The sequence below is a fragment of the Podarcis melisellensis genome (assembly GCF_964234715.1).
Source record: "Podarcis melisellensis genome assembly, chromosome: 6".
NCBI lineage: Eukaryota > Metazoa > Chordata > Lepidosauria > Squamata > Lacertidae > Podarcis > Podarcis melisellensis.
The window spans coordinates 61,081,142-61,095,976 of record NC_138538.1 but is presented as its reverse complement, the minus strand read 5'-3'; the positions used below and the strand labels follow the sequence as shown (position 1 = coordinate 61,095,976).

Genomic DNA, 14,835 nt, shown 5'->3' with positions numbered 1-14,835 from the left:
CAGTAGGACTTACGTCTGAGTAGAAATGGTTAGGAACATGCTGTTAGCCAGTTATTCTGCTGCTTAAAATCTCTTATCCTTCATATTTGTTGAAGGGTCTCCATCAGCGAAGATGTTCCCCCCACCTGTATTTCAGGTCACATTTTTACATTACTGCACACACTGGATGCATGTGGATTGTGGCTAATGCTATGTGTACTTGGCTTCAAACACTACTAGAGCTGGAGTACCGTAAATGGTAATATATACACAGCCTCAGTTTATAGGATGAGAAAATCACTAGAAGTTCATTCTGAGTCAGTTAACCTCTAGGGTTGTTTATTCTAGATCAGCTTTCTAGTTTTTTTTGTCACTCAAACAATGGCTGATTATAGAAAAATTCTATTAACTACACTGGGTCTGGCATCATTAGATAATTTCTCAAGATATACACTGATAAGAATCGTTACAAATGCCTCCTCTTTGATCCATCTGCTTAAGAAAGTGGTGTGTAACAATTGCACAAACATGCTCACTATTTAAAATGTGCAAGCTGTTAGTAATAAAGGCAGAAGAGCTGTTAGGGTATGACTCTCAGCCAAGGGGGAATGGGGATCTTGCTCCGCTGGGTGTTAGTGGACAGAGGTTTAGGTTTTCAACTTTGAAGGAGGTAGGTTAGGGGGAGGTCCTAGGAGCAGAATGACAGGCTTGAACAAAGAGGCACAGGAGATGCCCCCCTTTTTTGCTGTCCTTTGAATCCAATGCTGCTCCTTTGGTGGAAGCCAGACCTTCATAGGATGTGAATGCTCTGCAATCCCTCCATTAGCAGCATAGCTAGCTGCTTGGGCACTCAGGGTGGTGCAGGCACCGTTGCTTTTTCAAGCAGTGCAGAGTCCGCCCACCACATCTCCCTCAACTGCAGAGTGCCTGTGGGGAAGGCCTTCCCACACTGCTGTTTCCGGGCAGCATGGAGCCTGCAGGCGCCTGAGCCACCCCATCACTCCCAGGAAAAATGCGTGGCTCTGGTGCAGTAAGTGCCACCCCCTGTAGTGTGGCACCCAGTGCACCCCCCCCCCAGCTACCACTCTGCCCTCCATCTAGGTGCAGATTGTAGACCAGATCCAGGTGCTATGGGAAGAAACTGATTTTCTGGATCAATTTCAATCGAGGTTTAGGCTGCTTTTGGCACAGAAATTGCTTTGGTCACCCTGTAAGATGACCTCTGTCAAGAGAGACAAGGGAGACATGTCACTGTTAATTCTTCTCGACGTATCAACGGCTTTCAATACCATCAACCATGGTATCCTTCTGGAGTGACTGTCCGAACTAGGGGTGGGTGGCACCACTTTGCAGTGGTTCCACTCCTGCTTGGGTGGTTGTTCCCAGATGGTGTTGCTTGGGGAATGCTTTTCAGCCCCGTGGAACCTTCAATGTGGAGTTCTGCAGGGTTTAATCCTATCCTGTATGTTGTTTAACATCTACACGAAACCACTGGGTGAGGTTAGAGGTTTGGAGTACATCAGCTGATGACACTCAGCTCTGTTTCTCCTTTACGTCTGCAGGTGAGGCAATGGAAGTGCTGGACCAGTGTTCTGCCTCAGTAATGGACTGGATGAGAGCCAGCAAACTGAAACTCAATCCAGATGAGATAGGGGCACTGTTGGTGGGTGGTTCCCTAGACCAGATGGTTGGGAGATCCCTGCTGTTGATGGTGTTGCACTTCCTCTGAAGGAGCAGGCTCATAGCTTGGGGGTACTCTGCTATCGCTCAAGGTTCAGATGGCCTCAGTGGCCCAGCTACACCCCTATCTGGACACGGATAGCCTAACTACCGTTGTTTGTGCTCTGGCAAGCTCAATGTTAGATTGCTGCAGTATGTTATACATAGGGCTGCCTCTGAAGACAGTTCTGAAACTACAGCTGGTGCAGAATTCAGCTGCCAGGTTGCTCCCCAGAGCAGAACACTTCGAGCCTATTACACTGATCCTGGTCCGACTGCACTGGCTACCAATTAGTTTCTGGGCCCAATTCAAAGTGCTGGTTTTGACCTGTGAAGCCTTAGGACGGCACTACTTCAAGGACCGCCTCTTTCCTTATGAACCTACTCTGAGATCATCTTCTGGGGCCCTTCTTCGTGTGCCTCCTCCTGGAGAGGTTCGGAGGGTGGCAAGACGAGAAAGGGACTCCAGCAACAGCCCCCTCCTTGCAGAACAATACGTCACTTAAAAAAAAAAAACCACACACACACACACGGGGCTGGACAGACCGAAAACGTAGCGAAGGCTGAGGAAACTTCAGTGCGCCTGCGCTGGGCAACCCCCCGGCGCTTGCGCACTGGCTCGGCGGAGCTGGCTTCCTCACTCAGCCGTCGGCGAGAGGAGCGGAGGGGTTCAGTGGGTCCGTCGCCATCCTGCGTGGGCGTGAGCGGACCTCGACTCCCCTTGGGGTCGGAGCCTGGAAAGCCCCGCGTTTCTCCCCCACCCTCCTTGCTCTGGCTGGAGAGGAAAGTATGTGGGGCAGAGAGTGAGGTCGGGCAGCAGCAGCAGTAGCGCGGAACCCCTTTCGCCCAAGGAGGCGCCCATGGAAGCGGTGAGTACGTCGAGGGGCGCAGGGCGAGAAAGGAGCCCTCTTTTCCTCCTACCCCGGGGCGCTGCGGGGTGAATGGCGTCCCCCCCCCGGGGTGACTCTTCTTTTGCCGTCTTAGAAGCCTGGCCCGCCCAGCTTGGGGGTCGCTCTTGCCCGTTTTGCGGGGGTCTCCTGCCCCCAAAGCTCTCCCCCCGCCCCCGCGGTGCTTTTCCAAGGGTGAGGACTCAGCGCAAGAGGCGGGACAGCCTTGGGAAGGGGAAACCCGCCAGCCTCCCTCCCTCCGGGGAGTGGGGCAATGGCTGGAGCTCCCTGGAAGGGCTGCTGCTTTGGACGGTGCTTTCGATCCCCGGCGCCCTACAGGCAGGACTGGGGAAATTGAAACGCTCGAGAACTGCTGCTGCTGCCGGCCAGAGTAGGCGGCACCAAGCTCGGTAGGGGGTTGGTGGTGGCTTCGGGGGGGGGGGTCCCGCAGAAGCCAAGACATTCGACTGTTGCCCACCCTCAAATAAAAGAGATGGAGGCAGGATGACGGGTGGACTTGTTGCTGGGGATGTGTACGAGACCAGAGGTTTGCAGAAAAAGAGAAGAGAGAGAGGAGAAGCGAACCCGCTTCCTTCCCTTCTGCATACATAGCCAGCTCGCGTGTACAAGTCGTCGTTGCGCTTTGGTGACAAACAACCAGAAGTGGAGATGGCTGACATCCTGTTTATAATCGCACCAGAGGTGGTCTGTGTTCTTGAGACAGCTTGGTGTTAATAGTGAGGGGTGTGTGTGTGTGTTTGCTTGCTTGCTCAGTTCTCGATAACCAGATGACCCCGTCCACAAACAGGCTACTATATGGTTTCTTTAAAACCAGAAAAGATCTTGCAGCTGTTGCCGATCGCTGGGTTTTGTACGTTGAGCTACAGCATTCGAAGAAGGGCACGAATAGTCCTAATCTTGAATCATGGCACGGCTTCTGAAGAAAGCTGTAGCATCAGGAAGCTCCCTGTTTACTGTTTTGTGTTTTGCTTGGGGGAGGGCCAGAGAAATGAAGCTGTCCTTCTAGGACAAATGGTGTGGGAAGGGGAGGAAAGAGGAACCGACACAAGCACAATTAGCAATGTTGCACAAGGACATTGACTTCGTGTGAAAGAACAGTTCTGTGTCATAGAGAAAAATAGTAGCAATTGTTTTGCTAAATGTACTTTTAAAAAGCCTATTTTGAACTGCTCAGTCTACTGTGTTTTATGTATACATCTTAGTATTCAGATTCTAGGAGTGGTAAAGCAGCAATATGAGTACAGAATGAGCTTGATGAACTTGCACCAGGTGAAACTTACTTGCACCAGGTGAAAAATGTGTTGCTGTTAATCAGCACTGATACTGGCTAAAATGTGATCAAAACACAAACTGTTAGGCTCTTTAGGGTGAGAGAGCCAATTGTTACAATGTTACAGTTTATAGTTTTGACAAAGTGAAGAAATATAGATGTGCCTCTTCTATGGCAATATAAAGCAACATTATGGATGAAATTACCATAATAAAGTTAGGTCAACCACTTTGTGCAATGGAAAACAGAATTTGAAATCATCTCTCCCCCATACTAATGAGCTCACTATTTGGTCATCTTAAAAATACCTGAAATAGACTGTGCATTTCCACCTATTTTATATTCATGTATGTCACTGGGCATTTAGGATACTACTGAGCAAGCATTCATGCAATTGTGTTTGTAAGTCCCACTGGGTAGTGGTATTTCTTCCTGATGAGAGAGAGAGAGAGAGAGAGAGAGAGAGAGAGAGAGAGAGAGAGAGACAGACAGACAGACAGACAGACAGACAGACACATATTATGGGACTGCAGTCTTTTAAGCAGGCTGCTTGGCTTGTCAGGTGCAGAGATCAGGGGTTTAAAAGGAACTGTATTATGCTTTGGGTTTATTATTATTATATTAAAAATATTATTCTGTACCCATAAGTCTTCAAGGTGGGATGAATTAAGAATCTAAATGTAACTTGGCTGAAGCCCTTCTCTTCATAGGCAATAAGATTTATGGGGTAAGAGCATCAGTCTATTTCTCTTTAAAATTAAACAGTTGCATGTTAGCTACAGGAGTTGTTGGTAACTGTGACTGCAGACAGTCCTATACATGCTTACCTGTAAGTCCTATTAAGCTCCATTCATTCCTATGCTTGTTTACTTGGAATTTGATGTCAAAATACTTTTTTGTGTTTTGTGTTGTATATTGCTGCCAAAAACACATTTCTTGTGAATTACCTAATTGTTGAAGCATGTGTAAGCAGTTTTAAAAAAACGACTCTTGATTTTAAAATATATGAATTGCAGTGTGGACATCAGCGTATTCACTTTGCCCACATATGGAGAAAAGTAAAGCATTTCTTTCTTTTCTCTTCTTTTTTTAAAGTGTACAGGAAACCACACCTTTTTAGCTGAAGCTGTTGCAGGTGTTATAGCAATGCAGGAGCCATGGTAGATCTCTGATGCTAAGTGGATTTGCGTGTGAAAGACTGTGTGTGAAAGTGTCCTATCTTGAATACTTGAAGGGACCAGAGGAGCCTATTATAATGAGTAATTTTGCAGTGATAGACTAGAATAGGGTCTCGTGAAAAGTTGAAACTGCTTAGGAATTTTCTTTGAATGTTTATGTTACATATATTGCCCAAATAATTCTGCGTTAGCTTATCTTCTATGTATTTTTATACAGCAGTTCAGGCTTCTCAGGACTCTGCATGTCTTCTTCTTTTGCTTCATATGTAATACACTGATTTGTGTTGGGGGTTCTGATATAAAACCCCCATTAGTAAGCAAGTACCTTATACCATGGGACGCAGGTGGCACTGTGGGTTAAACCACAGAGCCTAGGGCTTGCCGATCAGAAGGTCAGCGGTTCGAATCCCCACGACGGGGTGAGCTCCTGTTTCTCAGTCCCTGCTCCTGCCAACCTAGCAGTTCGAAAGCACCTCAAAGACCAAGTAGATAAATAGGTACCGCTCCAGCGGGAAGGTCAACGGCATTTCCGTGTGCTGCTCTGGTTTGCCAGAAGCAGCTTAGTCCTGCTGGCCACATGACCCAGAAGCTGTACGCTGGCACCCTCGGCCAATAAAGCGAGATGAGCGCCTCAACCCCAGAGTCATCCATGACTGGACCTAATGGTCAGGGGTCCCTTTACCTTTACCTTATACCATGGATATATTTCTACTTGTCCTTTATCAGCAAAAAATAAGGTCCTTCACGGGTACTTTAAGTAACTTTTTTTAGTGGTGAGACAAGTAGAGGAATGCAGGGCATATATGTACCCCAAATGCTTCTGCCAGTAGGTCTTTCTCTAGATCTCATCATGTTATAGGGCAGGGTGGGGGGTGAGAAGGGAAGGGAAGACTGTACAGTGGTACCTCAGGTTACATACGCTTCAGGTTACAGACTCCACTAACCCAGAAATAGTATCTCGGGTTAAGAACTTTGCTTCAAGATGAGAACAGAAATCGTGCTCCGGCGGTGCAGCAGGAGGCCCCATTAGCTAAAGTGGTGCTTCAGGTTAAGAACAGTTTCAGGTTAAGAACAGACCTCCGGAACGAATTAAGTACTTAACCTGAGGTACCACTGTACTTGTACCCAGAGCTGCACCAACTGAATTGGAATTACGTAGAGTGCGTTAGTGTGTGGCTAAACAAGACCTTTTGAGCAAATATGATTATGATTTTCTGTAAAATACTGTTGTAAAATAGGTACCTGTATCAAGGCAGACCTCATGCTTGTTCTTCATTATCGCACATGTGTGTGTGACTGTGTGTGTATGTGTGCATGCCATCGCATCTTTTCACCTAAACTTTTTGCTAATATTTATGTGTGGAGAGGGGGATGCAATTTCCTCTAGAAATGATGAACTCCTTCATGATCTTGGACCATATCTACAGTATATATAATTCTCTCTCAAAGGTCTCATACATGCACCCTTTGGGGGGAGTGGGTCATGTTACATTAAAAGTAATCAGCTTTTTTCCCTAAATGTATTTTAGCAAATTCAGCATTTCTTCAGCGAAATAAAATCAAACCCCTTCATTCAAAGGGGAAGTAGAAGCCAACTGGTGAAAAGTAGTGGTTAGGATGAGGAGAAGCAAAACTTTAAACAAAATAAACAGTTCTTTAACATCTGCATGTGGGTGAGGGAACAGGGTTAGCTACATCCCTAAAATATATCTGATGAGAGAGAGAGAATGGATTTTTCACTTGATGCCCTGAGAAGGTGGTCTTTTCCTTCTTAGGCAGTACACAACCAGTTGGCTGTTGCATCTTGACACCTTTCAGGCCCCCATTTTCTTGATTTGCCCCATACCTTGCTATATATCATGTGTGGGGGGCAGAGGAAGGCTTCTCCTCCCTAGTCAGAAGAAATGTCTGGCCAATAGAATGTAGCTACCTTAGATAAGGATCCTAGAGGTACAGATATTTGTCTAGACTCATCTTAAGGTTAGAACAGATCTGCTGAATTCCAGAGTAGCTCTGACTCATGTGTCTCCTTATGTGTCACTCCAAAAAGACTCCATGTACTATGAAGGGCTGCTTTCCTTCTCCCACACTTCCTGGAAACAGGAAATCAGGGGTAGGAAACCTGTGGCTCTGTGGAAGTTGTTGGACTGCAAGTCCCATAATTCCTGACCATGCTGGCTGGGGCTGATGGGATCTGGTGTTCAGCAACATCTGGAAGATCACAGGTTCTCTGTCACTGATTTAAATCATGGTTATTTAACAACAGACCCAACACTTAGCCAGATGATTAGTGCATGGGAATAGTTTTCGGAGGTAATTGAAAAGGATCCAGTGGTGGCCATACTTCATTGTATGCCCTTGTGCAAAGTATATTCCCCCCCCCATCTTAATTTAGTTGGGTTATATAGCAGTATCCAATTGCATACCTTCTGATCGGAGATTAAACTCTATGAGAAGAAATTTATTATATACAAAGAACATATCTTCAGAATTATAGATGCACCTTTATACCTAATCTTAACTGGCATGATGGTTACACCAAATGTGTCTGGGTTGTTTACAAGCATACGGTATAAACAGCTTAAATGGTTTTTAAAAGAGTACAGAAACTATGGAAGGTAGTTGTTTGCTTTGTATTGTTTCTAAACCTTTGCATCCAGTTGAAAAACCTGGCCAAATGAAAATACAGTGGTACCTCGGGTTACATACGCTTCAGGTTACATACGCTTCAGGTTAGAGACTCTGCTAACCCAGAAATAGTTAAAACTTTGCTTCAGAATGAGAACAGAAATCGTGCTCTGGTGGCGCGGCAGCAGGAAGAGGCCCCATTAGCTAAAGTGGTGCTGCAGGTTAAGAACAGTTTCAGGTTAAGAACGGACCTCCAGAACGAATTACTTAACCCAAGGTATTACTGTATCTTCAATAGTTTCTGGAAAGTACAGATAGCGGGTGTCTGTCATATCTCAGCAGGGACATGGTTTTATCCAACAGGGGCAACTACACTGATAGTCCTGCTCCGAGTTACTGTGGAGTAGGCTTCTGTCTTTTTTGAACTTGAAGGAGAAACTCCTGCAGAGTGCAGACGCCTCCTGGGAATATAAGGGATAAAGTGTTTTTTTGATAACCTGGTCCTGAATTGTATAGGGCCTTGTTAGTAGCACAACCTTGATTGTGAAATGGATATAAATTGTATATTGATTCATTTATTTTGTGAATTAGTTTAATGCACATTCTTACATACTGACCTGGAATATTGGATATCTCAGTTCATAGAGCATGAGACTTTGAATCTCAGGGCTGTAGGTTCTAGCTTCACATTGGAAAAAAGGTTCCTGCTTTGCAGGGAGTTTGACAAGATTGACCCTCGTGATCCCTTCCAACTCTACAATTCTATGATTTCAGTGAAGAAATATTTTCAATATGCCTATGTGTCATCTTTGTTCTTGAGCTTTCTGGTCAGTTTCGCCAAGATGACAAAAACTTTAAGAAAGAATGGGGAAAATATATATAATTTACTTAGGAGACCACTGTAAGCAGATGAAAACATTAGCAGGATTTTAATTACACTTGTAACGTAACAATTACTATGGACAGATACAAAATTTGGACTATGAAGCAATATGCAGTTAAAAATGATGACAAATAAGTCCAGAGATTCAGAGAAATCTCAATGTGGGTATTTATTTGGTATTATTAAAATTTTACGCTTGTAAACTGATTTTTTAAAAATAATAATAAATAAATAAATAAGCAAGCCTATGTGGGATGTTCACCTTGCCCTGATGATAGGACAGTTTTTGGCATACATAATATTCTGGAGGGCTATAAGGTTTAGACTTTCATCTCAGAGGGGCAGTAAGGTTTTCATTTCCCCTTTCCAAAATGAATGCTGCAAAAATGGTTAGTTCCTTGAGCATTTATGAATTTGATTGTTGCATGTTAGGAATAACATGCCTCATGCACATAAATACTTGATTTATTTAAGTATGGGATGTAGAACCTGTGACCAGCCTTCCAGGAATTGTAGTCTAACTTTCATTGTCCTTGCACTGTTCGCTATGCTGGTTAGTGTAGCTGATGGCAGGTTGTAACCCAACCAATTGGTTCTATGCTGGCCTTCAGTGTTTTTTATGTTTATGAGTTTTTCTTTTTTTAAAAAATGTGGCTTTAATGCTTGTGTTGATAATGTGCAGGCTTCTGTTTTGATTGTGAGCTACTTTGAAAGAACCCCAGTCCTGAAAAGTGGCATAAAAGTCTTGTAATAAAAATTATCTGCTCTTGGTGCCCTTTGCTTAGAAGAGTAGGGTGCAAAAAATAATTGTTTGGTTTATTTATTTGCTGCCTTCTCCAAATCTGAACACTTCTTTAAAAGTGGATGGGAAGATGAGTTGCAGCTATTCAAATTTGGGTAACAAGATAAAGATTCAGTTGTGAAGGAACTGGTTTCCCTTCCTGTCCACGGAAGTTAACAGTGGAATCCTTTAATGTTTTCCTCCGTTAATATTCTTAAAAGAATTGTGATTTTAGTGGCTGTCCTTGCAATCTTCTTCCAATAGTGAAATACCTCCATTAGCAGTACATAGATATTATAATGGTGTTAATTTTTCATGTTGGCCATAGATTTCTGTAAACACTACCTAATGCCCTAAAGCTGCCTTCCAACATTAATATTTTAAGAGTAATTTTAAATTCCGGATTACATGTCATATTATTTTCAGTAGCTAAATTAAGCTACTGCTTACGGGCAAACAATTGCTATTATAATATTAAGTTCTTAATGTCTAACACATCTACTGCTTCAAGTAGAGGAATAATTATTCATCAGTATATCCAGTACATTACGTGCTTTTTCACACCATCCAAGGTTATTGGTCTCGCTTTAAGACAGCCTCTCTCAACCTGTGGGTCCCCAGATGTTGTTGAACTACAACTCCCATCACCCCTAGCTAGCAAGGCCAGAGCTCAGGGATGATGAGAGTTGTAGTCCAACAACATCTGGGGACCCACAGGTTGAGAACCGCTTGGAAGTCAAACGGAATCCATTCCGTAAGTCCGTTTGACTTCCAAAACATTCAGAAACCAAAGCGCAGCTTTCGATTGGCTGCAGGAAGCTCCTTTAGCCAATTGGAACCCATGAAACCTGCATCGGACATTCACAAACTGGAACACTCACTTCGGGTTTGCAGCGTTCGGGAGCCAAGACTCGCAAGGCGTTCGACTTCCGAGGTATATGGAGCCAGACCCAAAATACTTTACAGTTGTCACTTGCTTTTAAATATACTTAGCCAACAAATATATATTAATAGAACACCATAGAGCAGGGGTTCCCAAAGTGCAGTCAGCTTTGTCCCTGTGCTCTCTACAGCATGGACCACAGAATTAAAAATTGTAAAGCGCCTAACACAGTGCATTACAATTGCTACAACAGCAGAAAAATCATTAAGCAGCCCACCAAAACCCTCAATAATATTCAAGTGGTCTGTGGCCAGACTGGGGTGTTTGGGGACCATTGCCATAGAGAGCAGACAACAACAAGCCAAAAGATGCAGTGAGGTTCCACCCCCACCTTACACAAATCCCTGCTGCAGGTGGTGGAAGAAACTGCTCTTTGCACCCTGGCATGATTCTCCCAAAGCAGTGGAAATGCTTGAGAGCATACAAAGTATTGTTTGCGTGGATCATAAGTGTGGATTTTTGTTCCTTTCTTCTCCCATGATACAACTGTATTAAGTGTCTAGATAAATGGTGTCATTTGTTGGATATGGAGTACTCAGCAACCAAGGTGAATATTGTGGATGACTATGTCCCACTGACTAGATTGTTGCTGAAAAGCTGCTTTTTAAAAATAAAGAAATTAAAAAATCCTACTGAAAACAAGAATATGAGGACAGCTTTGCAGTAAGTACTTATTGACTGGGCATTGATTGTTTTGGCCCCTAGAAGATTATTGCAAAAGAATTGCACTCACTACTTTCTGTATTCCTGGAATAGTTGCTATAATTGGAGACTAGAGTTAAGGGTTAAGTGTAGCATAAAAGCAGTTCTCAAAAGCAATAGTTTTGACTTGAGTTGAGGTTTTCGGGAAAGCTGTAGGTTTTATATTTCATCTTTAAATCTGTATTCTTCCTTGATAGTAGTTCTCACAAATGTTTCAGTGGTTGTGGTATAATCAATTTTCAAATGTATTGTTCCTCTATTAAGTTATTATTAAAAAAACAAGGCATTTCCAATGAGTGTCTAGATTCTGTAGTCTTCAGGAGAAATTAATTTTGCTGTGAGACCCTATGGAGTAGAATACTAGGATGTACTAAAAGGGGTGTTAACATCATGTTCTGTGTTTGTAAAATAGGGGTGGGTCTTTCTCTCCATCCCTCAGGACTCTCCTTAGGCTACACCAGAGGTTTTTAACCTTTTTGAGTCCACAGCTCCCTTGACCCAGCTACATTCTTTCTGCAGCACCCTTGTGGGGCTCAGGTGCTGAGTTATGTCACCCCTTGCCTGCAGAGCTGGCAGCCTTTATTCATTTTCAAACACCTTCCATTGTGGAGTGTTCCCTCAGCCTCCTCTCCTCTCCCCTCTCTTTGGAAGTCCCCCGGGCAGCCGCAGCTGCTGCCCTGGTCTCTGAGCTCTCCCTTCTGCCCCAAAGAGAGGTGCCTCTTCACACTGCCCCACAGCGGCCTGGGAAGCATCCCTGGTCAGCCCCAGAGGCACCATTTGCCTGGGAAGCTTGTAGCCAGAGCTGCTGCAGCATCAAAAAGCTGTGCAATCCTTTGGGAGGCAGAGATGTGAGAGGGCATCAGAAGAGGAAGGAAAGAGGAACAGAGGCCAGTGTTGCTTGTGGCACTCCTGACTATCATTCAAGGCACACTGGTTGAAAACCACTAGGCTACACCATTTGTCCCAGCCCACACCCCTGCCAATCTTGCTTTACATTCTCAGATACTTTTGCCTACGATTGAAATGGAGCCATTGCTCCACCTACTATTCCCGCCACTTCTTAAATGTTGTTGTCCATGAGGACATGTGGCTCTCCAATGGAAAAAAGATTCCTTGCTGTTGTAAAATGATAACATGGGATGTTTGGAACATCAGTAGACATGGATGAGAGTTTTTGAAAAGTTGGCCTTGGCGCTCTGTAATTTTAGCTATATTTTAAGTAGACAGAATGGAAATCTCTCTCTCCCCACCTCAAATATATAGCCACTCTAGTTTAGAACATTTAGATGATTAAAGTATTGTATTTTTAGAGCATTCCTAAAACCCTGTTCTGGTAAACTGAAAATTATCTTTGGCATTATTTTCCTGTAGCCTAAAATTTCAGGATTTGATACTATTTTCTGTTCTCTTGTTCAGGGTTGACTAAATTCTGGATTATCTTGAAGTCACATCTATTTAGCTGGCTTGGAAGTTCAAACAGCCATATAAATGCCGGTATGTATTTTAATGTAATTATAGTGTTAGCAAATTTAAGACCAAACCACACACCATTTCCTAAAAAATCAGTTTAGTCCTTGTTTCCTGCCAGTCAATAGCATATGTGGTATTGTGGCAACTTAAAGATTCAATTTTTTATAGTATAAGAATTGGTTAGCCAGAGCCCACTTTGTCAGTTGCTCAAAGTGGTACTTAGGTGGATAGGCATGTATGTCCTGAGTACAAAGAGAAAGGATTTTTTCTTCTTCAACAAAGTGAGATCACAAAGTCAAGCAGGAAACAATACTGTGTGTCTCAATGCTATGCAGAGCACAAATGAATCCAGAATCCAGTTAGATTGATGCAACAACTCTTCCACATGGGTGACCCCTTCTGAACTAGGGAGCCACTGGTGATACAGAGGTGAAGCATGATCTGTTAATTTCTGTGATGAGTGACAGTCCCAGAACTTGCTGAGTCCAAATTCAGCAGTGTCAGATTTGTGGTGTACTCCTTTTACTGTTGGAATACTATCTTGGTATTTATATCATTAGGAGTGTGTGTCCTGTTAGTAGTGGCTTGTGCCATGTAAGAGGGCATCTAGGTTCTAGCAAACATAGAACCAGAATCAGAGCTTGAGAGGGTGTAGGGCAGAGGAGAAACTACCATTTGACTTGCTCACTATCAGCATTCTAAAATTGGCCCCTCTCCATTGATCAAGACCTGTGCAGTGGTACCTCGGGTTACAGACGCTTCAGGTTACAGACTCTGCTAACCCAGAAATAGTACCTCGGGTTAAGAAATTTGCTTCAGGATGAGAACAGAAATCGTGCTCCGGCGGCACAGCGGCAGCGGGAGGCCCCATTAGCTAAAGTGGTCTTCAGGTTAAGAACGGTTTCAGGTTAAGAACGGACCTCCGGAACAAATTAAGTTCTTAACCCGAGGTACCACTGTACACTGGTATTGGATCTATCAATAGCTGGAGCCACCTGTACAGCCTTCAGCCCGCTTGCTACCCTATACCCCTGAATTGCCCATAGCTGGCTGCTGCAGTGAGATATCTGGTATGTGCCACCCACCTTTGGAGGAAAGCACTATTTTAAAAACACTTCAGAGAAAGATGTACAGTGTCTACACACAGGAAACGGCATTAAGCCATCCATCTCACTAAGCAGGTGAAAGAGCAAAAGCAGTTCCAGATAAGATAACTTTCTGTGACAGTGCACTGAAACAGAATAGCTGATGTTAATTGCAATGAAAATCAAGAAAGTAATATTGATTGTCAGTCCCAGCCAAAAATGTTTGTGCTTTAAAAGCTGGATAGGATTCTTTGTTAGCACCTTACTGTTGCAAGAAAACCGTGTATCCAAAATTGACCATAGTTAATAGAGTCTTTATTTTTAATAGTATTTTCTGGAGTTTTTTCCTCACATTGATGCCTATCCCCAGATGCCTACACAACCTTAGCTGCAAGACGAGAAGGAAATGGAAGTACAATCTAACTCTTCTGTGTACTGTTCTCTGGTTCTTCTCCTTTCATGTACCTGTATATAGTTTTTTAATGTAAGAGAAGACTGCAAAGCCATGGCTTTCTGTGCCAAACTGAGAAGTTCCAGGAAAAATGAAGTGAACACAGAAGCTCAAGAACCAGGCCTGGAAGTAGCATTCTATTTGCAAGAGAAGCCTTCTCTTAGGTATACGTCTGGCAGGTATACAGCAGAAGACCTCTGCATTGAAGCTGCCCGGAAATGCTGTGAGTTTTAGTTGTCTTCTATACTACCGTTTAACCTGAATGCCAATGCAGTTAGCTTAGTCTGCTGTAGCCTAGTGTCTGCTGAAATTCCCTAAATAGGTTTCTCTGCCCCCCCCCTTTTAAATCTTGTTTGTGGGCCTTTGGAACACACTTTCTCTGTAGGTGATTCCCTTGAGAAAACTAGAGTTTGTTTTCCCTTAATGGATTTAGAGTTGGCCAAGAATTCATGGCTTCACTGTGTTATCCAGTGAAAGATTGGGCCCTCCAGGATGCTGCCGCAAAAATAATCATAATATTTATGAAGCTTAGTAGCTTTATAAAAGCTTTTCAGTGTGACTTACAAATATACAATGCAACATATAAAAAACAAAATAAGTAAAAATGAAACACAATCCCCAAAAGAAAATACCTCCAGTCGCCAACACTCAAACTCATTCTATTCCATTCTCAACTACCTTTTCTGGTTTAAATAGAATGATTTTCTGATTTATTTATTTTTAAATATCCCTTTAGATATTGTATTAGTCCCCCCTCTTTTCATTCATAATTATTAGTTTAACAAATTCTCAGTTTTGCCTCTGCTTGTGTGGACACCATGTATAAATGTGACCCACT

General features: G+C 43.5%; 1 protein-coding gene across 1 annotated transcript in view; it reads left to right on the top strand.

The window, feature by feature from the left end:
* Positions 1–2,329: 2,329 nt before the first annotated feature.
* The window catches only part of JAK1 (Janus kinase 1), a 34,005-nt gene continuing 21,499 nt past the window's right edge, over positions 2,330–14,835 (top strand). Inside the window, exons 1-3 of the mRNA XM_081915697.1 lie at positions 2,330–2,567; positions 12,408–12,485; positions 14,022–14,220. Of these exons, the coding sequence (XP_081771823.1) occupies positions 12,480–12,485; positions 14,022–14,220 (205 nt within the window). The 5' untranslated portion in view covers positions 2,330–2,567; positions 12,408–12,479. The remainder of the gene's footprint in view (positions 2,568–12,407; positions 12,486–14,021; positions 14,221–14,835) is intronic.